Raw genomic sequence first — 23648 nt, 5'->3', positions numbered from 1 at the left:
AAGGAGCAGGAATTAACTCTCCTCCTGAGGGATAAGTGGAAAAAACTCCCCTTTTCATATTTTCGTTAGGAAATTGATTGTTTCTACTTCCAGCTACTCTGTATCCCTGGTTCTGCAGGTCTTATAACAGGCAGGTAATGTGTTTTAAAGATCTCATATTACTGAGGGCTGTGTAGCTATGCAGGCAAAGCCCTAGGAGACAAATGTACACTTATGTGCCCACTTGGGGCAAGCTGTGACAGGAGCAAGAGCAGCAGGTGGACCTGCAGCACAGTATCCTCCCCTAAGCTCTTTGGCTTTGCAGCTGTAGGATGGCCTTTTTAAAATTAATCCATGGCTGCTCCTCCTTTCTTTGTGTAGTGCAAGTAAYTTCTAACAGCTTCTGTCACCACAGAGACCAAATGTAGAGGTGATATTAGTGGTGGGGTACGTTCCAGCTGGACTAGTCACTGGGAGCGTGTGTTGTTTGTGTGTCAAAAGGACTCCAAGGAGATTTATCTTCACAACAGGAAGATGAAGGGAGGTCCCAGTGTCTGTTTAACCTGCTGGGGTATAGCACAAGTCTTTACTCATTTTGCTTCTGAATTTTGCTCTGCTCTGAGTATTTTTATATAAAACTCCATTTGCTGTGGGTTTGAATGTGCTGATTCTTCTTCCCCATCGAGAGCAAAGAATTCCTGGCCTGGGCAAATCCTACATGCAGTGTGGAAGTGGAAGTAAACATGCACCAAGTTTATAATTGTCCTACAGAATCAAAATTGCAAATGCACAGTTAATATAACAAGAGAGGGAGGGTAGTGGATTCCTTACCATGATAAATTTTCTATGCTTTTGCTATAAAGAAAACTTTACTCTGCACAAACAAAAGGAAAGAAATTTTGCAGCGCTCTTATTTTTCAACAGGCTTTAAAAAAGAATTAATGAGAATTGTGGAAGATGTCTTTTCACAGATGAACTGAAGTAGTATTGTTGTCATTATGCCTTCATAAAATTATTTTTTATTGTTTTATCTCCAGGGGTTCAAGTCAGATGATAATTTAGATTGTTTCTAATGCTAGACTATGCTAGAAATTCTAGACTCACGATGTAAATAGATGATGAGATTTATACTATAGTTGTAGCTTAAGACAGTGACATATTTAAGTGCTGTGCTTAATGTTACTAGAAAGTCCTGGCCCAAACAGAATAAATGGAGACACTGAGAGCAAATGAGAAGAAGGAAAACATTGTGCCTTCCACCAGGTCACACAACAGTTTGAGCTCTAGTTGTTTTGATGTCCAAAACAGTGTGCCCCCTTTGAGGACAAATACAGCTGAGAACATAAAAATAGGACATTGCTGAGAGAAGCAGCTCTTCAGCATACTGCGTTTTTCCTACTTTCTGGCCCCACATAGAAGCATCACAACACTATCAGTTGCTTTGTTAGCAAACCTCTCTAATGATATTTGATTTTGGGGTGTTCATGGAAGTTTTAAATCTCACTGACTTGAGTAASATCATCTCAGACTGAAGATCATTGCCAGCATGTTGACCTATGCATAGAAAGCAGTAGGAAGACAGTGCAGGGAAGTTTGCTTCAATATTATGGATTAACTGAGCCCAGTCCCTATTAGAATGGTTCTATTTGAATGACATCTACGTACACCATTTAGTTTTGTTCTTCTAGGCATGAAGTTCCTGATCAAGGGGTCTGGAGAAGGCAAAAGGAAACTTCCATTGATTTTGAAGAGCTTTGAAACAGCTGCCGCTTAACTTCTCAAACTGYCAATAGTTTTTTGATTCACCTTAAGGCAAAAAAAAGTTCACCTCTATGGTCTGTTGCTCTGTGTTGATTGAGTTTGTTGTCACTGGCTTCTTGGCTTTTTGAGTCTGAGGTGAATTTAAGCAAAAGTCACAGCACTGAATCTAGGCACTTATTTTAGATGCCTAAAGCAGGCTAGTCCATCTAATCTCCTATGTTGAGAGACAGTGAGGCTCCTCTGAAGGGCTGTTCAGCTAAACRTAAGCATTGGAATATCCCTTTGGAGGAACCTTCCTTTCTCTGCATAGACTGTGGAGAGAGAGGAAACTAGCTATGTATGTTTTGTGTCTAAATGTAGGCGTTGTGAATATTCCCTGTAGTGCCCATATTCAAATTTAGGCACTTGGATATGTTTAAAAGTCTGACCTAAGATGACTAAATTATGGTAATTTCTTTCTGAATTGTTCATTTATAACATACATGCATGCAGCTAATCAATAGATAATAATCTAAAACTAATGGATTTACAAGTTAATATGGTGGAGTCAATAATGTGTTGAAAAGAAATTCTCAGTCCTGAAACCAGCACGATTTGTTTTGTCCTAAGCTTGGCTGCATACCTGTTGACTTAGTGATTTGTTTTAACTCCCCAAGTAACTTAACTATCCAAAGAAAATACAAAATCAGAAATAAACTTGTTATTTTTCAGTAGTTCTGAAGTAGTATTTGTCTTTCATCTCTTTCCTAACTAGTCAAGTCACAAGTKGCTCAGAGCTTCTTCTCTTTAGTCAGAAGTGAGTCTTGCATTGAGAAGCCCAAGCCGCAGTAGGAGAGGCTAATGCATGTGTAAATGCATGAAAAGACATGATTTAATATTGTGTTTTATTTATGTATTAAAGTTTAAAGGTGATGCTAGGTAGCTGCTTTTCCTGTTCGCACTGTAGCATATTTGTCTCTGCTTTTCTATGTATGTGTATGAATTTAGTGTTGGTCGGCAACATAGAGAATGGGAATGGGCAGTCTGGAGATAAAGCTTCATACATGGGGTCAAAATTAGTTACTTCCCAACTGTGTGCCTAAGGAGGATTAAGCTAGAGGGGACTATAGCTCTATGATCATGGAAGGAACAGTCTGGAAGTTAATCCACCCACTCTGTTCACTTGGTTTCAAGACATTAAACCTTCAAGCAGCCTCTGTTCCAGTTACTCCACCAAACTCTGTAACTATTCTTTCTTCTTGTTGCCTTCTCTTCAGCTCTTTTCTTGGGGTAGAGTTAATTCTAAGCCTTCATATTTCAACACATAGCTGCCAAGGGACACAATGATAGATAATTTCTTCTGTGTTGAGCCTCATTATTTTCACCAAGTTCAGAGTAACTGCAATGGCAGAAAAAGATTTTTATTTCTCTTACTGTCATGTAACATGGGGGCTTTTTAGGCTACTTGTTGAGGCCTTCCACTAGCTTTTATGACCATTAGGGGCATACTGCAGAAATGGGGAAACATCCAGCAAGTCCTGGAAGGAAGGTGTCATACCTCTGCTGAACCCGTTGGTATTTTGATGGGAAACTGCTTTGCTGCGGGGTATCTCCCCAAAGTGTACATCTAAATATATCTGTCTAATACTGTCTTCTGCTAAGATTCAAAAGAGAGGCTGGACTTTCATCCAGCTACACAAGAGTTAAGGGGGCATCCCTACATCTGTAAAAGGTGTGTTTCTGGCCTTCCACTAAGAGTGATTGCTATGTACAAAAAGGTGTGGTGATTCTCTTTTTTTCTGATATGGATTAGCATAATTGGACTACAACCTTTCTCACATTTCTACCTGTATACACCTTTTGGAAGTCAAAGACTTTCATTTGCTTTCAGCCTGTTTCTATGTGGACAGGAGACTAGTCCTAGCAGATATTTTCGTGTAGGAAGTATAAATCATTAAGGGAAGGAAGGGAATACCTGTACTGTGTACTGACTTGAAGGGAAGCCTTTTGAGAGGTAGTGGTTTGTGTACTGTTTTGGCCCATCATTTTTTAAAATATCCAGTTAATTTTAAAGTTGAAATTTTAAGTTTAGCCACATATTCAAACTGAAGTTTGGTCTTTTATAATTTAACTCCAAGTAAATTGTTTATGCTTACATTTTAATATCTCTCAGAAGTGATTATACACATAGCAGACGAGGTTTGAATGAAAAGCTAGGACTGCTCAATATAGGGCAGAGAAAAAAGAATAAAACAGTAGGAAGTAAAAACCTTTTAGTCTCCTTTAAAATGTTGCTTTTATTTTCCATTGTGTTGGTGGAAAGCAGGGATTTAAGCTGTGAATTGCCTTGAGGCTGTGTTATCTTCCTGTACTTAGCAGCAGTTAGAACTGCTCTTTTTGCATTTGGATTGGGTGAAAGAGACAAGAACTCGAATGATTGAGAAAAGGGAATAAAATCAGCTTGCATTTAACAATAATATGACACATCTATTGTACCTGTGTAAAGTGGGATCTAAAACAATGATGATAGTTTCCTGAAGCTGCAAGCAGTAAGGCAGGGGGATATTCTGAGACTTAATTAATTAATGTTTGTAACATGATGTGAGATCCTTGGATGAAAAGTCATATATAACTGCAAAGTCTTAATTTTATGGAGCACAACTGACATTCAGTGGCATTTTCAAAGAAACTGATGTGGGAGTTCACCTGCAATCTAYGTTAAAATTCAGATTGTCCTTGTACAAATCCCCTTAAAGGTTTTCTTCAAACTGTTCTTTTTTTTCTTTTCATTTCTTTTTCCCCATTATTGCTGTTGAGCTGTGCAAAGATAAAATTGAAAATAATTGCTTCTATAAGGAAAACAAAGGGTTTTGCCCCTCTCTGTTTTCTGTACACCAAAAGCACAGTCAGAACTCCTTTTTCAAATTTTATAGATATTAGAAATTTTCAGATACTGTGCCCAGGTTGTTTTCAGCTTAAATGGGGGAAGTTTTCAAATGTCCTGAGCCACTTTTCTTCACAATCTCATATGCGATGTAATTTGAAAGGAGATGAGGAAGAAGGCTTATGGCAAAGATATATGTAGTCATGAATGTCATAGAGAGGTAGTGTGAATGCTTGAATAACAAAACTTCAAATGAAACCAAAAGGCAAAACATTTGATAATGACAAGGGCATGTTCTTTCTATAACAAAGCAAAACTGATTGCCACAAGATACCCTTGAGTTGAGAAGTTCAGGCATATAAATTATCCATTTTTATGGATAACAAAAACATCCACAGTTTCATTATGTTGGCTTAAAATTATAGAAGCCCCTCTGCAAAACATCTGCAGTTCTGGACATTGTTTTTCTTTTAAAAAAGGGGTTGAGTCTAAAAAGACAACTACTGCACTGACATGGCAGTCCAGATTTTGTCTGTTCTGACAAAAGCATCTAACTTCATCCTGGCCATCAGCCAATATATCAAATGGAAAATACGGTTTATGGCATCAGGAAAAATACAACAATAGCCCCCTAGTGCTCCATATTAAGGGATGTACCCCCTACTACTTGCAGGTTTGAGCCCTTAGGCCTTATCCACTTTGTTACAGTAGCTATGGTTTTTCTTTTTCTTTCTGGTGCCATGCCTACAGATGGCAGAGAACGAGTAAGTGAGAGGAACACAGTTCCTAAATGTTAATGAATAGTGAATGGAAAGTTACCGTTCAAGGGGAGCGTGATATGTGATACTTATTTTAAACACATCCATTCCTGGAGTTCAGCTGAGTGAGTATGTTAGTTGTAACTGCAGAGATATAAACCCCAGCCAGAGTTTGTGCGCTTGACTTTTGCTGGTTTTTCAGTTTCCCTGAAGAGCCATTTCTATCCCCGATTAAAGCACTGCCCAAAGGATCACTCCCATTCCCCTCATGACCAAGGCAAACTGGACGAACTGCGAGTACTGCAGTGCCTGGATGAGTTTATGCAGATCCCAGACGGTGCAGTTTGAACGTCTGGAACATCATCACTAAAACTGCCAAGATCAACAGTGCCGAGTGTGATATTGCTTCAGTACTATGCTGGATTTCATACACCGTGCAGTCCTGACTGATGTATCTGCTCTGGCCTCTCTCACCCCAGCAGCTCTCCCCAAAGCATGCCTCCACTCAACTAAAGGCCAGAATTTCAATATATGTGCATTTTACAAAGGGTTACATACAGTGCTTTTCAATGGGGTTTAGGTATTCTCTCTCATCCTTCATAGTTTCTCAGATAAATTGTTTTAAAATTTTTGCATCAGATTCTGCCTCTCTTATTTTGAAGAGAAACTTATTCTAGCTCTTCATATCAATAGTGATTATCTGAGGCAGAAAGCATGGTTCAAGTTAGGTAAAGATGGCAGATTTGAACTGACAGAAAAAAAGGTTTGAGAAAACAGTCCCACCGAGTATCTCATTTATAAAAAGAACTTCTTTCTTTCTTTCTTTCTTTCTTTCTTTCTTTCTTTCTTTCTTTCTTTCTTTCCCCATCACTTTCTTGTGATGAGGAATAATAAATATGGTAAGATGTGAAAAACCATGATAAACAAATGAAAGAAGGTGAAAAACTATGTTTTATTATCCAGTAGGTCTTGTGAGTGTTGTAAGAGATAAAATATTAATGTAAGGAAAACATGTTGACATCATCCCTGTAGATGGTGTCTATAGTGGAATGTCATGTCATTGATACTTTTGGTTTATTTGATTTATTTAGTCAAGCAGAAAAATCTCTTTTTTGGATTTCAGCATTTCTCAGTACAAATTAGACAAATGCAAATAAAAATTTTTGAGAAGGTGGCACTCAGTGATATTAGATGAATTTTAAATAAAATGTTTGCCCTTATGTTAAAAAAGAAAACAAAATCTTGCTGAAGTAGCATGGAGTAGACTACTGAAGGGCTGACTTTCCCAAAGAGATTTTTTAAAGCTTTTTTCAGCAAAAGCACAAGCTGCTGATGATTTAACAGGGTACTGCTACCCAAAATCCAACACAATGACTGAATGCAGCTTGCTAAATGTTCTTGATTTCATTCTGCTGTATAATGCATCCAGCTTTCTTTATGGTGCTTTGTTTTCAAGTCAAAGCTGGGGATTCAGACTCCTGTTGAGACTGCAGCAAGTCCCCAGATGTCCAGGTGTGCCAGGAAAGAAAAATGTCTGCTGTGAAAATAAGCAGCAACTCCAATAGACAGATTCAGCTGCATGTAATTCACACTTCCTTACATGCTCGGTCATGAAGGAGAAAAATGAACAGCAACTTAATGTGTGCATATCAGGTATTAATTATTCTTGTTTGCAGAACATATTAAACACAGGTGTCTGCTTTTTCTAAAGGTTTGATTCTGCAAATCTTTCCCTCTGATTTGGCCCACAAGCTCATGTAGGACTGTTCACATAGGAAATTATTCTGTTATGTGCTGAGCGAAAAGGGGTGCAGGTCTTTTTTTTTCTTTTTTTCTTTTTTTTTTTTTCTAAATAAAAAAAAGCTGTTAGCCTGTTGTTCTTAAGAAAGGACAGGAAGATGAAGTCACAGAGGCCAAGAAGAGCTTTCTGATATCGATGACAAAACTACCATTTGTTTTAAAAATAAATGACAAGAACATTCTTAAAGTTGCAGAATGAGCGCTAAGTTTGCCAGGAGTCCTGAGGAAAGAATAATTTAGGATCATGTAATCAAAGACTATGTTTTAATGCCTCAGCCATTTCCTAAATTTTGTCCTTTACGTTTTAACTTGAATCCTCTGTAACACATTTTCAAACAAATTTTCCTAGGATAAATAAAAAAGCAAGCTCCAGTGCAACTGGTTCCTTAATGTAATTTACTAGCCACTATGAAAGAAATGACCCCATAGATCCATCTCAGGGCTGGGAATGAAACATCCTTTTCATCTCAACTGAAAATAGTTTGGAAGAATATTCCCATGATAAAGTGCTTCAAAATGATGTTGATTTTGTTTAAGAAAACTTCCAGTTTTACAAATTTGAAAATTTCATTTACATGTTTATTTAAGTAACTTTTAGAATACATGTTTTGTAATTTATATGTCACAAAAATTAATACCAGTGTGGAGTTAATTGAGGCCTTGTTGGGTCATACAGAATAATATAATCCTTTAAAATGAACAATATGTGTTGAAAGGCAATTTTAAAATTCTAAAATGAAATGCAAAAAGTTCTTAAAATGTAAAATTTTAAGAGTAAAATTTACCAAAAATTTAATGAAAAAAATGTAACAGTTTTTACACAAATCAGGAGGAAAATAAACATTGCAACATCAATTTCTGGTAAAAATGGAAATTCTGGTCATCTGTGGGCAAGATAATTTCTGGCAAAATGAATAACATTTTTGTTTCTGTTTGCTTAATCTTTGAGATTTTTCACTACTACCATGGGAATAATTTGTATTCCAGTCCATAGTGCTACAAGAAGGAATGGAGTCATAGATTACTTGTGTATCTGTAAATTATATCCCTGTGAGTTTGAGTGTAAGGGCATGTAAAGGCTTTAGGAATGGGGTAGATTTTAAAAAGAAAAAAGAAACAGTGTACATGAGGTGAGCATGAGAAGGAAGGCAACCCAAAGGACTGGCAGCCTGAAGTTAGGGATTGAATACGAATACAATCTCAGTGCAATTTTTAGAGTGAAGACAGGAGCTAAGTAGTAGTCTGGGAAATAAGTGTGACCATCCAAGTCAAGGGGGAAGTACTGCCAGTGCTTTGCAAAGGATGGCAAAGAATCTGGATTAGATGGRGAACTGGAGAAGAGGATAATGACAAAGGTGAGGGTAAGCTGAATATCTTAGCAAAACACCCCAAGCATTCCTAGTTATTTCTGTYAATTTTGGAGGAATCTGCTTGCCTTCCTTGATGGAGATTTGGGGAAATGGCTCTGGAGGATGGTTGGATTAACATTGTGACTGCTGGGAGACTGTTGCTTTTTCCTCCCTGCCAGGGATATTTCAGTCTTGCGTTCTGTAGAAAAGGCAATGTCATCCTGAATTACCTTCTCATGGTTTATGTCCTGGGGGATATGAAATAGCACGTTTGGATCCCTGTACCACTAGTACCATTAACAGTGTGATGGTGTCTAGTGCCACTGAGTTTCGTAAGAGATTTGACTCACAGAAAGAATGAGCTGGCTTTCTAATCAGATATCGAAGATGGACTTGTGTAATCAAGATGTTCAAAATTATCTTCTTTGCTGCTGAATAGGGATTACTCTACAAAGAAAAGATAGGGAGAGACGAAGAAACCRGAGCCTAACCTTGACATGAATTGGTGATGGCTTGCCGAGCTGTGAGGGTTACCCCTGCGGAGGGGCAGATAGTCCAGCTGCCCACGGGGCAGGTCTTGTGCGGTTCAGAATTCTTCTGGTTTGTCTGTCATGCCCTGACACCTGGGCAGCTGGGTAAGCTGCCCTGCCTTAAACAGAGTACAAAGCCCAGACTGACAATGCTGGAAAGTGCTTGTTCATCAGATTGATAGATTCAAAGATGACTAGGTTGTGTAGTTTTATGCAGTTTAAACATTTGTGCAGGAGGTCCACCTGCGCAGAGTGTTACTGACAGCTACAGATCAATGCTAATTTTTGATCATTTTCAACCTACAAAGACCTCTTGACCCTGTTGTCACCTTAGGGGCACTTCAAGTAGTCAAAAGCAATCACAGTAGGCAGCGTAAAATTGTCAGAATCCTGCAGGCTGCAGAGCCCTGCCTGTGCCCAGGAGGAGGACTCAGGGGTTAGCAAGGAAGGCACGCTGCATTCGGGATGCCACTGCCTTTGAACAGCCTGAGCGAGTATGCTGATTTGTTTCCAGACTTTAAGTGACTTCAGTGCTCATGAATTAAAAAATAAACAAACAAAAAAGGCAATCTGAAGCAAATCTAGAYGGATACATTATTCATCGTTCATGTTCTCTCATTTTATGTTTTGAAAATGCGTTAAAACAAGGTTTTATTTTAAATAACTTTTATCCTAATTTACAGTTAGAACAGTGGAATTAGCTGAAGAGTGTATTTGTTGCTGTTAATGGCTTATGCTGCCACTGGCAGCGTGCAAAGCATTTTACAAAACAAAACACAGATGGTGTCCTGCTTGTAGTGGTGGTGAGGTTGTCAGTTCTGGGAAGGGGAATGGGACGGGGCTACCAAAAACAGAGGTCATTTCGCATTTTGAAAGATGGGGCTCTGGACTACAGTATGCAGAGCAGGTAGTGGCCAGTTGCAGCTTGCCTCAGGTTTCCATTTCTGTCATGTTTACATTGAAGGATGGGCCATATAGGAGGAATCCCAGAGTCCGCATACCTAAACGTTGGTAGGATTATTCTTAATTTAATGACTGACTGAGTGAGAATACTAAGCAGAGGAGGAGGCAGAAAGTAGGGCTTGGGACTGCCGTCCATCAGATTTCATGGTCAGTCAGTTATGATCTACGAACATCTTAATGTTTGTGTTAAAATTTTGTTTTGTTGGTTTGCTTTTAATGGTGAATGAAATCTGGCCCGTTAGCAGTGTGTAAACATGGGATATATGAGTTCATGGCTTTGCAAACAAAGACTGGGAGAATATTCCATGCAATGATTTTGATCCTGTGTCCATTGAAGCCAAAGGTTACAGTGCTATCCTTTGCAAAATATATTTTGCTATTTGTATTTGACTATTCCAGTAGGACAGTATTTCCAGACTAAAAATGTCATGGGAGGACATTATATAATTCTGAAAATTAATGACTGCCATCCATCGTCTTTTCAGGATCAGCCTCTGAGCTGAGTAAATTCTCAAATGGCAATGGTGGCTGTGCAGGGGGAGAAAACGTAGCCCCATGTTCTGGGAGTATTTCTCCTGAGCTTACTTCAAAACCAAACAAAACAAAAATACATGTAAACCGTTTGCTCTTCAAGAAGTATCTATAGTAGCCAGGGATGAAAGGCATCCCTGGAAGGAAAGGTTTAGCAGTCTCCAGAGAACATGATGAACTGCAGGCAAGGAAATCCCTCCATCCCTGTTTCATTTCAAAGTGTGGTAAGGATTGTAAATAATTAAATCATGGGGTTTAGTGGGAAAACTGTGGTGATGAAAAATACACAATTTTTCTGTTTTTAAAAAAGCAAGTATTTTGCAGCACTGTTGTTGCAAAACCCACCCTGATTATGCAGTTGGTAAGAAAGCAGAGCCATTGCCTTTTATATGGTGATCGTAATAATGTGTTTGTACCTTCTGTGAGTCTCTGTGTAGCGGTCCAGGAGCAGTAAGTTAATGCTGTGTGCTCCCTTCCTCCCTTCTCCACCCCTGAACCATGGAATGTAAATTTTAGGCTTTTAAAAGTTCTGTTTTGAAAACCTAATAGATAACTGTCCTCATAAAAACTATTAATACAGACCACATCCAACTGTAAAGCTAATTTTAATCATGTTTTGTGCCAACATAATTTCTGATGCCAGATTTTTATGCTAAGCGTGAACTTCAATTTGAGCTCTGTTCTTTAACCTGCAGTTCATAATTTTGCATTTGGCTGTATAGGTTTTTGGCTGTGGCAGTTTGAACGCTTCCACTTTCAAGGATCTAAGCCATAAATGTTTATTAAAAGAATCTATAATGAAATCAGTTTTGTTATTTTTTTAATGGCTGCCTTGAGTAGGTTGGATGACTGAACGCATGTTGTTAATCATTAAGTACTCATGTTACAAAAAGTGTTTGATAGTATTGCCATCTAGGGGCTGAACTAAATTCTCCATACTGAAATAAACTGTAATTGAACAGGTGCTGCTATTGACAATATACATATGTTTTTGCTTTATAGCCCACATGCTTTCCATGTTTCTTATGACAAAAGATATCTCTAAATGTCCCACAGCAGCCAGCACTTTTTTATATATAATCTGTTCGAGGTGATTGCTACTTGCATTTGAGCTTATGCTTTTTTGGCAGAGATGATTGGGAATTCTCTAGCAAAGAATTATACTTTTTTGCATTATTAATTTGCCACTGTTTGCCCTTTTAACAGAAAAAGGAATCATTTATCAAAAAAGTATGTTTATAATCTGTACTTGTGGCATCTTCAGATTTAATATTCATAATGGTCATTCAAATGCTGTGCTATATTTATCTAAAAGACTAACTCATTGTTGTGAGGAAATAACTATTTAAATATTTATGATCTAACTTTTAATATTTAAAAAAAGAAATTAATATTTCTTTAAAATTTGTTTCTGAGTCTGATAGCTTAACAAATGTTTAAATATTAAACAATTTGAAGTGTTAGCATTTAACAACTTAATATAACTTACTGAAACAGGGATTTGACTTCAGCTGTTTCTGCCACATAAAGGGAACTGAATTCCTGCAGTCCCATTCTTGGTATCTATATAATTAATACAAAAGCACAACTAAAAATGAAATTAAATATATCAGTGATCAGCAAAACCCTTCCTCTCTCCTCTGATGAGACAAATCTGCAAAGTGTCATTCTGAAACACGTTACTCTTTCTTCTTTGTTAGCCGCCTTACCTTTCCTGGCTATTCAAAATAATACCCATCGTTATGGCTATATTGCCTTCTTACTTAGATCTGAATTTGAGCTTCAGTTTGCTTTCGATCCAAGCTGTGTAAAGTCTGTGTCAGATGCTATTTGGGGAGAGCCATATAAAAACGGTGAGCTGTAATGTGAGGGGCCCCTTCTGGCCATGGCTCTTGTCTGTCTGTCCAAATCCACCCATGCGTCCCCCTGTGCTTGGCAGCAATCTCACATGGCTCATGTGGGTGGACAAGGACAGCCCCAGCCCTTTCAGAAAGGCTTGACCCTGCGTTTGGCAGCACACGGAGGGATTTATGAGCAGGCAGGCTCCTCGTAGCCTCCCTCTGCCAGCAGAAGGCAAGAATCACAGACCAGGGAGGATTCTAGCCCACTTGCCCATGTCCTGAATGACAGTATAGCTGTTTTCTCTAATTTGGAGAAATATAGAGGATTCCTGTAAGGAAACAGGTTGCCCTAAGTTCATCTTCCCCTGTGAATTTATCTCAGGTAACATCTTAACAAAGCAGATAAAGAAAACCAGTTTATTCTATTTCTTTTTTAGCTTTTAAGGGAGCTGTTTTGTTTTCAGTTTAGAAAAGAAATTGTGCTCTTGGAAAAACTGTGGTCTGTCCAGGTTACAATGCTCTAAGTAGCTAGAACATGATGGGATACCTATTGACTGTCATTTCCATATACAAGATGCATAGAGCCTGATGTGCAAAGAATTCTGTGGAGGCAAGTATCGCTCACATGCCAAGGGTTTTTACACGTGCTCAGATCCTTCAGAGTCCCAGGCACTCTGAGCCTCACTGAGCAAAACTTAAATGCACGCTCGATGTACAGTAAGTAGTTGCTAGATGAGGTTTGAACTGTGCAGGACTCCCCAGAATTCAGCTCCAGAGGCTCCACCATAATGATAGATATTTCAAAAAGCCTAAGAGTTTCTTTTTGAGATTGAACTACGGAAACCCACAAACTGATCCTGTTAACCAGATGGGGTACTCTGCAAAGAGGTCAGAAGAGACCCTGAGCTGAGACCTCATTTTCCAAGTGACAGAAACCGCAGATGCTGATTACTTTTTTAACTAATTCAAACATCTGTATTCTTGCTTCAGGGAACAAAGCATCAGGCTCATTTATTTGGATTGAAACCTTTCACAACATACCATGTTCATGTCATAGCTGTAAACAATGCCGGACAGGTTTCAAGCCCCTGGACATCTGTGCGCACATTGGAAGCTTCACCCAGTGGCCTCAGCAACTTCACTGTGGAAAAGAAAGAGAACGGCAGGGCTTTGTTACTAAGATGGGCAGAGCCTTCCAAACCCAATGGTGTAATTAAGGTAATCTTCATCTTGACACTTCATTTGATTAAAAAGGAAAGGAAAACACTAAGTATCAAATTAAAACATTTTTGCTGAAAAGGACTCAATCAAACATGTTAGACTGTAAAATAGGATAGAAGTCCTGTGTAAGCACAAGGGCACTCTGAGCATTCTCTGCTTCTAGCTGTGATTTATGTAGATTCAAATGAGTATTAACATTCCTGTGCTACCCCATGACTGTAAAAGTTCAGAACAACATAGAAATTGTTTGAAAGGCTGTTATTTTAGGACTAGTGAAGCACATTGTTAACTGAATGTATAGAAGGCTATACACAAAACTGCATGCTCCTGGCAGGGTTTAGCCCTACTCCTCACATTAGACTTTGCCAAAACCTGTTTCTAGACGAACTGAGTTTGACAGAATGTTGCTTTGAAATTTGGGACTTGTTTTAACACAATGTTTTCAACTGATTGTGAATCTTTACCTGCAAGTTTCTCAGCTAGAGGGKTTTTTTTAAGTGTTTTTTCTCTAGAGTTAGTCTGCAGCAAGCTTTGTGCTAGCCCATGGGAGCCTGGCAATGAAACTTGATAATAAATAAATATAATGAAAAGTGTCACTAACTGGTGTAATACCACATCCAAAATGGATAAATCATGAAAAGTGGATCAAAACACTCTTTTTGTTTCAATAATCTGTGTGCATAGTGATTGCTACTAGTAAGGAAGTAAGTTTCTGAATCATTGGTTAATAGTCCCTACTGTGTTACAAAGATTAATATTTATGAACAATTAGGTGTCTCATCTAGTGGTCATTTGCAAAAATTGTTGATTTTCTTTTTTGTTCTTTTATCCTGTCTTCTGTCCTTCCTTCCTTCCATCTCTTTCTTTTTTTTTCTTTTTTTTTCAGACCTATAATATTTTCAGTGATGATAACCTGGAGTACAGTGGTTTATCTCGCCAGTTCCTCTTTAGGCGCCTTGAACCTTACACTCTCTATAATCTAGTACTGGAAGCTTGCAATGTGGCAGGCTGCACTCATTCTCCACCCCAGCCAGTCCGAACAGATGAAGCACCTCCAGTGTCTCAGATGGCACCTGTAATCCAGGCAGTGAATGCTACCAACATTGAACTGAGCTGGTTGGAGCCAATTAATCCAAATGGAAAAATAATTCGCTATGAAGTTATTCACAGATGCACAAAAGAAAATGCTGCAGGGTACAGAACAACAATGGAAGATGAGAAAATTGTTTTCACAGAATATAACACTGAAAGCACTACATTTATATATAATGATAAAGGTTTACAGCCATGGACAAGGTATGAATATAAAATACGCACCTGGAATGCAGCGGGCTATACTGACAGTTCTTGGACAGTGGCAAAGACTAGTCAAACTGCCCCTAAAGGTCTTGCTGCCCCTAGATTATACTTGGCATCAGTTAACCCTCGTAAAGTGCTCATTTCATGGGTTTCCCCGGAACAGCCCAATGGTATTCTTCAGTCATACAGACTACTAAAAAATGATGTTCTCTATCCTTTCAGCTTTGATGCTAATACTTTCAACTATATGGATGAAGACTTACTACCTTATTCAATATACAGTTATGCGGTAGTTGCTTGTACAATGGGAGGCTGCTCCACCAGTGAACCAGCTGCAATACAAACACTGGAAGCAGCTCCTGCATTAGTGGATCCACCATCTCTACAGGCTGTCAGTGCCACTCAAATTAATGCATCTTGGATACCTCCTCAAGTACAAAATGGAGACATCACCAAGTACATACTGAAATTAAACAATGAAGAGTATTATCCTGGCAAAAGTTTGCAAATGTTGATTTCTAATCTACAGCCTTACACACGGTACAATTTTGCATTGGTTGCCTGTACTACCGGGGGCTGCACATCTAGCAGATTCCAGTCAGTGATGACCATGGAGGCCCCGCCATTAAATATGGAAGCTCCCAAGCTGCTTGTCATGGGCTCAGAGTCGATTGAAATCACATGGAAAATTCCAGCTAACCCTAACGGTGAAATCACAGGCTATGAGCTAAGGAGGGATGGTGTTCTTCTTTACTCAGGTCTGGAAACTCGGTACCTTGATTTCACCCTAATGCCAGGCATGCAATACAGCTACACTGTCACTGCAAATAACAGTCAAGGGAGTGTGACCAGCCCATCAGCTCAGATAAAAACCAACCCCTCTGCTCCATCTGGGATGCTACCTCCTAGGTTGCAGGCATGGTCCTCAAAGGAGATTTTGGTGGCCTGGGATCCTCCTGTCAAAGTAAATGGTGACATTAGAAATTACACAATCTCAATCCACAAGCCCGCTGAAAGAGGAAAGAAAATTGTTGACTTTCATGCATCTCATGTTTCTTTTATGAGGCGGTCCTACATAGTAGCAGAGCTAGAACCCTACAGTAGGTAAGTCTGAAAGATCTTGTTGAAAGAACTCTGCAAGGTGATTCAGTGGGCTGGTAGATGGCTTAACCATCCCCTTTAAACAGATAGGCAGACCTATAGGTTTTTGTTCCCCAAAAGCACATGATAAAACCAGAATGTTTTCATTTCTAGTAACATCAACTATATATCATCTTGGTGAAGTGCTTAGAGTTGACGTAGGGTATAAATGGTGCAAGGGGTAATTCAGTACTCTTCTACAGGCTCCAGAACTGGTAACCTTGTACTTGTGTATTTTTTGCAAGATGTCTGCATTCAAGAATAAATATGGCTTTAGTTGACAAATTGAGGGGTGGGGAGACAACAGATCTGTTGGCTAGCTCATTCACAGTGTAACTGAACCAAGATTAATGGAGTCACACCAGGAACATGCTTGCCTCTTTGATCTGAAAAAAGATGACATGCTATTTAAGTGAAAGCTAAAAGAGAGGATGCAGAACTCAGCTACAGAAAGAACACACTTGATATTGAAGTAATATCTTCCCCACTAATTCTTGATTATTTACCTGACCTTTCCTTATATATTTGTGCAGGCATAATTTGTGTGTGTTACATGGTTGATAACTCTGTCTACTATTTACATATAACTAATCTAAATCCAAAGAGAGAAGAGTAATAGAATGAAGTTAGTGATGATACAGTTCTCAAATGATATCCAAATTGTCTCTTACAATGAATCATATTTTTGATTCATCTACCAGCAATATCAAAAAGATTTTGATCAATTGAACTCCTGCAGATGTTAACTCTGCTCTGAAAAACAAACAAACAAACAAAAACAAGTCAAAATCCAGAAAACAGAGTTCTTTCTTGGTGTATTATATCATGGAAGTTTTGGGCTCCCATTTATGTGCTTTTAATGGAGATCCTGTGAGGCCATTGCAAAGCATTGACAAGCTGGCTGCTCTGCAGCAATAAGTTTACTTTCCAGCGTGTTTTCAAATGGATCCTATACACCCAGAGAAAGACTTGTTTGGTGAACATTAATCCTGTTATGGGCTGGTTTATCAATTATGAAGACATCTCTGTTTCACCTAGCAAAATGTTACCTTCCTCAATCAATTATTTTTGTCTTAAAGTTAATCCCATACCATTTAGAAGGGTGCTACAGTGTCTTTATTTGACCAATGTTTTTCCCTTCTCCCTTTTTGTCAGCATTACTTGTTTGTATCATTAAGGCTCTCACAGCTGACTTCTGAATGGTGTTTCCCTCCTCTCCTCAGTGCCTTGACCTTTCTGACATGTGTTAAGTYACCATCAAGCCCTGTTCTCCAAACTTGGCCATTTTAATTTAAATTCTGCCAGAATTAAGCAAGTGGAATAAAGATTTCTATATTCTATGCCATGTGTAGGCACTTTTTTTTTTAAAAAAACAGAACTTGAAGAAGGCAGAAGTTGGTGTCACGGTTGATAACTGAATTGACAAATACTTGTTGAAGCCTGGTTTTCTGTTGAATCAAAATGAATGCAGAGCTAAAAGACTTAGAAGCTGTTTCACTTTGTATGGAAACTTAAATATTGTTGCATCCCATTTATGTTTATGGTAATTTGGCCTATTCTACAGCCTTTACTTATACGGGGAATGGAACCCTACTGAAGTTAACGGGATTGCTCACACATGCAAAGGCTTGCTCGTGTATGGGTTGTACAGTTTTCCTAGAGATACAAAGGCATGGCATATAATCTGCATGTTGATACAACTTGTTTTCTTACTCAAAAATGCCAAATACCTAGAAAAATTAAGAAACCCCCATGTGTACTCAATTCTAGTCTTATGCACAGTCTATGTTTATATTTGCAGTGTTTTTATCACTTGATTCCTGATTTGTGTTCCCAAAGGTATGAAGTACAACTCCAAGCTTGCACAGAACTGGGTTGTGCCTCCAGTGAGTGGGCATCTGTACAGACGCTGGAAGCACCCCCAGCAGTGCAGCCTGCCCCTCTCATAGAAATACAGACCAGAGCCAGTGGGTTCCAGTCAGCTTCTTCCGTTCTGTGGACTGGCCCGCAACAACCAAATGGGAAGATTTTATATTATGAGCTTTACAGAAGGCGAACAACTCAAGCCCACATAAATTTAGACCTTGCGCTTGTTTACAATGGTTCTTCAACTTCCTTCAGAGATGACAAGTTGCAGCCTTACACAGAATATGAATATCAGGTGAGAATTGAAGTCAGTTAGCAGCTCAGATGAARATTTCAGTACACTCTGAGAATCTTACTTCACACTTACAAGGAACATACACATCTCATTCTAATGTTAATAGTATTGTGATACCTAAATAGTTTTTGTTAATGTATTTTAAATAGTTGAGAGCCTGAAAATAGTTTTGCACAAGCAATACATTCATTCAATATTAATTTTTCTTTAATGTAATCATAAATGCCTTTGTTTCTTGTATGGTAAGTGTTTGTGTACCCTTCAGAGCTTTTGCAAGGCTCTAATGTTACATGAATAGTTTAAAATTCTAGTTGTTAAATGGCAGCTTTAGTGCTTTAGTTTTTCTTTTCTTTTTCCTCTCTCCCCTCAGTCTACTCTGAATTAATTTTTAATTTATGACTTTACATATACCTTATATGGAGAGGGTTTGGGCTTGTTTTCTCTTTAAAGTAGATGCTAGGATTACAGTCAGTTTTCGWGGGTGGTTCAAAAGGGAAATTGCTGTTGATAGTTGCTATTATTTCTCATGGTCATAGGTATTTTACTCTTGTTATTTTTCTTATGAGGATGAGATAAAGCAAGGAGAACAGTTCTGCCATTCAGACTGAGTATCATCTCACCTTACTAGAAATCAATGGTAGTACTGAAATCAGTTCAACTGTGGAGTAAGTAATGTCACCATTTGCTGTGAAGAGCATATAACTCTTGATTTTCAAGACCCTGAGCACTAAAGGAATTTATCTTCTTTGGCCTGGAATTGTTTTCTATGTCAGTTATGGGTTTCAACATTTTTTTTTTTATCATACATTACTAGTAATAATGTAGGGCCTTATTTGATTTCAGCCTCTGAACTGATAACCTTGCTATTTATAACCATCTGACATTCATTCCAAGTTTTTATATGAGTTAGTGGGGTTTATACCCTCACCAAAACCTAGCCTTGAATTTGTTGTTTTGAAAGGAAAGTGGATGTAGTTTCATAGCAGGATGAGGTTGATTTTGCACATATAAATGCCTATGAATAGGCATGCTTATCCCCCCTGCCCAAAGAGAATACCAGTAAACCTCACTGCTGGTTTTATACACTGAACTTATATACATGATATGTCATGATGATGAGTTTGGCAGTGCTCAAAACTTTTTAAAACCTTTTTTCTCAAAAAAAAAAAAAAGGGTTGGTTCAAGCATGGATTTGTTTTGATGTATATACAAGGTAGCACATTCCACTTTTGAGCTCCTGTAGTATGGTGGAAATCTTTCTTTTACAATTTCATTTGCTTTATAGGAACATAGATCCATAAGATAATTCAGGTTGGAAGGGATCCCAGGAGGTCATCTAGTCCAACTGCCTGCTCAAAGCAAGGTCAGTTATGAGATCAGATGAGGTTACTTGGGGCTTTATCCAGTTGTGTCTTGAAAACCTCCAGGGAGGGAGACTGTAAAACCTCTCAGGGCAGCCTGCTCCACTGCTTGACAGTCCTCATGGTGAAGAAGGTTTTTCTTATATTCAGTCTGAAACTCTTTTGTTTGAACTTACGCCTGTTGTCTCTTGTCCTCCCACAGAGCACCAGTGTCTCTGTCTTCCTGATAACCTCCCAGTAGGCACTGGCAGGCTGCTATTAGGTCTCCCCGTGAAGCCATCTCTTCTCCAGGCTGAACAAGCCCAATTCCCTCAGCCTTTCCTCACAGAGCAAGTGCTCCAGCCCCCAATTACCTTCGTGGCCCTCTACTGAACTTGCTCTGGTTTATCAACATCTTTCTTACAGTCAAGGGGGCAAAACTGAGTGCTGTATTCTAGATATGGTCCATCGAATGCTGAATAAAGGCCGGTAATCACTTTGCTTAATCGTCTGGCTACACTACTGTTAATACAGTCCAAGATGCTGTTGGCCCTTTTTGCTGCCAGGGTATATTGCTGGCTTGTGCTCAGCTTTTTGTCTATGAAGACCCCTAGATCCTTTTTAGCAGGGCTGCTCCCCAGCTGGTCACTCAGTCCTCACTCTGTAAAGTCGCAAAGGGTAATTCCTTCCCAGGTGCAAGGCTTGGCATTTGTCCTTGCTGAATTTCATGAAGTTCCTGTTGACCCATTCCTCCACATCCTTCTGAATGCTAGCCCTGCCTTTGAGTGAATTGACAGGTCCCCCCATCTGCAGATTTGGTGAGAGTGCACATTACAGACCAGGTTCTTTGGTACCTGAGCTCCACTGCTTCTGTTGTTTTCTTTTTGGTAGCCAGAAGCCATACAGAATTAAATCTAAAAGGCTGCTTTATCATATTAGCATACAGTCTATCCAGCTGCTATTCTTACATATGTCTCAGAATCACAGAATCATGTAGGCTGGAAAGGACATCCAGAGGTCACCTAGTCACCTGCTTGAAGCAGGTCCAGCTAGAGCAGGCTGCTCAGGGCCATTTCCAGTTGAATTTTGAATATCTCCAAGGATGGAGATTCCACAGCTCCTCTGGGCAACTCGTTCCAGGGCATGACTACATAACCTCATAGTTCTCCTTGTATCTAATCTGTATTTCCCTTGTTTCAACTTGCGTCCATTTCTGCTTGTCCCATTACTGTCAGAGTCCTGGAGCCTGGAGGGAGAAGTGCAATGGCTCTCTTCATAAATCAGTTCTAGCAGCAATCATTTGGCCAAGAAATGGACTCTGAAGGGGCAATTACAAAACTATGGAGGAGAGAGCCTGGGATGATATTAGAAAAGTGTACTTACTGCAGTATTCACAAAACCTTTCTTCACTGCTCGACAATCACAAAGCTCTTTCTTTCCTTCTGATGTTTCCGGTTTGGCAGCATGACTGTAAGGTAGCAGCCAGTGTGAAAAGGGTCTGGTTAGAGTCGTGCTGAAGGAAATGCAGAGTATCTGTGAGCTGGCTGCTTCTTTTTGCTGATTACAGGTGTATGGTTTTTGATCTCCTTCAGTCCCTAATGCCCTCTTCTCTAAACCTTAGTGAATTTAGCTGTATGAGAGATGCTGCATTACATTTCAAAGCAGAAATGATCACTTAAGCCTGGAAACTTTTTACACTTTAAATATATGAGGGTATATTCTCCTGCTGTTACATCTCTTGTGACCAAAGCCATTAAACCTTTCCTGGAAACAGCACACTTTAGGATGAACTACCTGTGTTTTAAGTGCTACTATGTAAAAATATTAAGGTTTCTTTTTCTTTCTCCCAGCTTTTCTTTAATGTCATCTGTAAGCCCAAAACAGTGTGAAGTCTGTTCTCCTATTATTGTAGTTTCCTTAAAGTGGAATTGTTGTTAGACCAGATCTCCTTATTATTTTGGTCCGGAACTCTAAGGTATGTAAACTCAAGTCCAGATAGGGCTTGGTGGRGATTGAGTAGTTGTAGCAGACACAAGTCCTACTTTGTAGTTAGGACTTTCTTTGCTAAAGAGAAAAATCTCAAGTTGTTTCTGATGTGGAAGTTGTAGATCTTGACAGTGGGGTGTTCTTAGTTGCACGAGCTTTCAATTATCTCAATGAGAAGCTGGCTTTTGGGTTGTAGTCAATAGAACACAGACTTGCTTGAGCCAAAGCTTTTAGTGATTTGTTGGTGATGGGTAACTAAGAATGTCTCTTGACCTAATTCCTATGGGTTAACATGCTATATTCAAGACTTTGCTTTTTATTTTGGTTCTGCTCCATAACTGGGCTGAGCTGTTAACTGAGGCCTTAAATCATTTTTGTTTTTTTTCACGGGTGGCCATTTATTTCACTGTGAGAGGTTTTTGCATACACATGTTTGTCTTCTGCTTATGTCATTTGCAGCAGTCCTCTGGGATCTGTTCTAAGCCCCTCCATTGTTGACAATTTATATCTTGCCTGTGAGACAAGTTATTCATAAGTATAGGGCTTGGCTTTTGCTATTATGCTGATGAAACCCAGATTTATATTTCACTTAAACTGGATATTGATTCTGCTGTCTCTGCATTTGAGGCTTGTTTACTGGACATAAAACTTTAAATGCAACTGAATTTCCTCCAGCAGAATGCAGATAAAATCAAAGTGCTGTGATGGGGCTCTCTCCAGCATTTTTGAGGTATTGAGATTCAGTTTGATGAACCCTAACAGCTTCTTTGGATCTAAAGTCAGGATTTTGGAGTTGTGTTTTTCTTCTTTCACTGGAAATTTCAGCTGAATATTTAGGGCTTGTAAGACTAGATGCAAAAGTTGCACTTTCAAAAAAGATGAAATGACTTTAGAGGATCATGCTGGTCAAAGGGACTATGCCCCCTAACTGCTTAGGTCGCTACAGTTCAAGGGATTTAAGCACTTTCATTCTTTAGGGACCAGATTTTCGTAAGCATATTAGCACTTGCCAGGTTTCAGTGGGTTTTTCAGAGGCATTAAGATTCCAGCCCTCCTGTACTTGGAAATAATTTCCTAGATCTTTGAAACTCCCTTTATCTATTTGTATATTTAGATATTTGCATTCTTTGTAGTGTTTGGCCTGTTAGCTATTTGTTGGAGTGCTGCCTGAGATCCTTAGCTATATTAAATAGATGCAATTGCATGATATCCTGAAGAAARCCCTGACTTAAACAAACCTTATAGTTAATGAGGCCTAGTGAGTTTCCAGGTGTAGTTTTTTGATTCCTGCRATATTTCTGAAACAGAATGTGTAGACTCTTCTCATGAATTGTTGGGGATGGTGTATAGTGTTATCGTATAACAACCTATAGACTCAGTCCTGTTTTTCTCAGCTGAAGGAAGGTCCTTTTGAACAGAGTGTGAGGCTTAGTTCTGTTCTGCAAAGCAGAATTGTCAGAGTGTGGTCTGATTTCCCTGCAGGTGCAGTGTCACTCTTCCACAATTGCAGTGAATTGTGTACTTAGACTACTTCTTTAGATTAATGGCATAATGTCTTCCTGGTTTTGAACACATTCTTATTTCCACTTGGCAGGCATGGAACATGCAAGAGACAGAAAAATAGGAATGGTGCTTTTCAGAAAGTTTTATTGCTCCCTGCAGAGGTTTATTCTCTGGGAGGACTGTCAGGCACAATGAGGCAGGTGGGTCTGCAGCACTGAAGATGTCTGCCTCCTTATTGCTGCGGGAGGGACAGCATTCCTCTTGCTTATAAAGTGTGCTTCTCACAGCCCAATTACTGCAGCCAAGTGCAGAATCTAGGAAATAATCTGAGAAATACCAAGGGGCAATATGTTTGGGTCCTCCCTCTCAAACTCTCAAAGAGAAGACAAATCATATTTCTGACACTAGAGAGATGATGAGAAAAAAAATGGGTGCAAAGTTGTGAAGGCTATGGCAGGAATGATGACATGGAGTACAGAATATTTCAGTCCTCTTGGTCACTTTCAGAGATGACAAGAACGACACTTGGTTTGCTGGTCTGTCTGTCAAATTGTTGGCTGAGCTTCAGTTTGTGTTGCTTAGTTACTACCAAAGAGCTAAATGACTTCTGTAGCTTAAAATGG

At 39.1% G+C, this 23648-nt stretch overlaps 1 protein-coding gene across 1 annotated transcript in view; it reads left to right on the top strand.

Moving 5' to 3' along the window:
* Window positions 1-23648, top strand: part of USH2A (usherin) — a 408708-nt gene that overhangs the window by 362800 nt on the left and 22260 nt on the right. The window contains exons 61-63 of the mRNA XM_026088840.1: window positions 13366-13593; window positions 14483-15999; window positions 17875-18196. Coding sequence (XP_025944625.1) covers window positions 13366-13593; window positions 14483-15999; window positions 17875-18196 — 2067 coding nt within the window. The remainder of the gene's footprint in view (window positions 1-13365; window positions 13594-14482; window positions 16000-17874; window positions 18197-23648) is intronic.

The sequence above is a fragment of the Apteryx rowi genome, unplaced genomic scaffold (genome assembly GCF_003343035.1).
Source record: "Apteryx rowi isolate R43461 unplaced genomic scaffold, aptRow1 scaffold_79, whole genome shotgun sequence".
Taxonomy (NCBI): Eukaryota; Metazoa; Chordata; class Aves; order Apterygiformes; family Apterygidae; genus Apteryx; species Apteryx rowi.
Note: the sequence above shows the minus strand (reverse complement) of the source record. Positions and strands in the feature narration are given on the sequence as shown.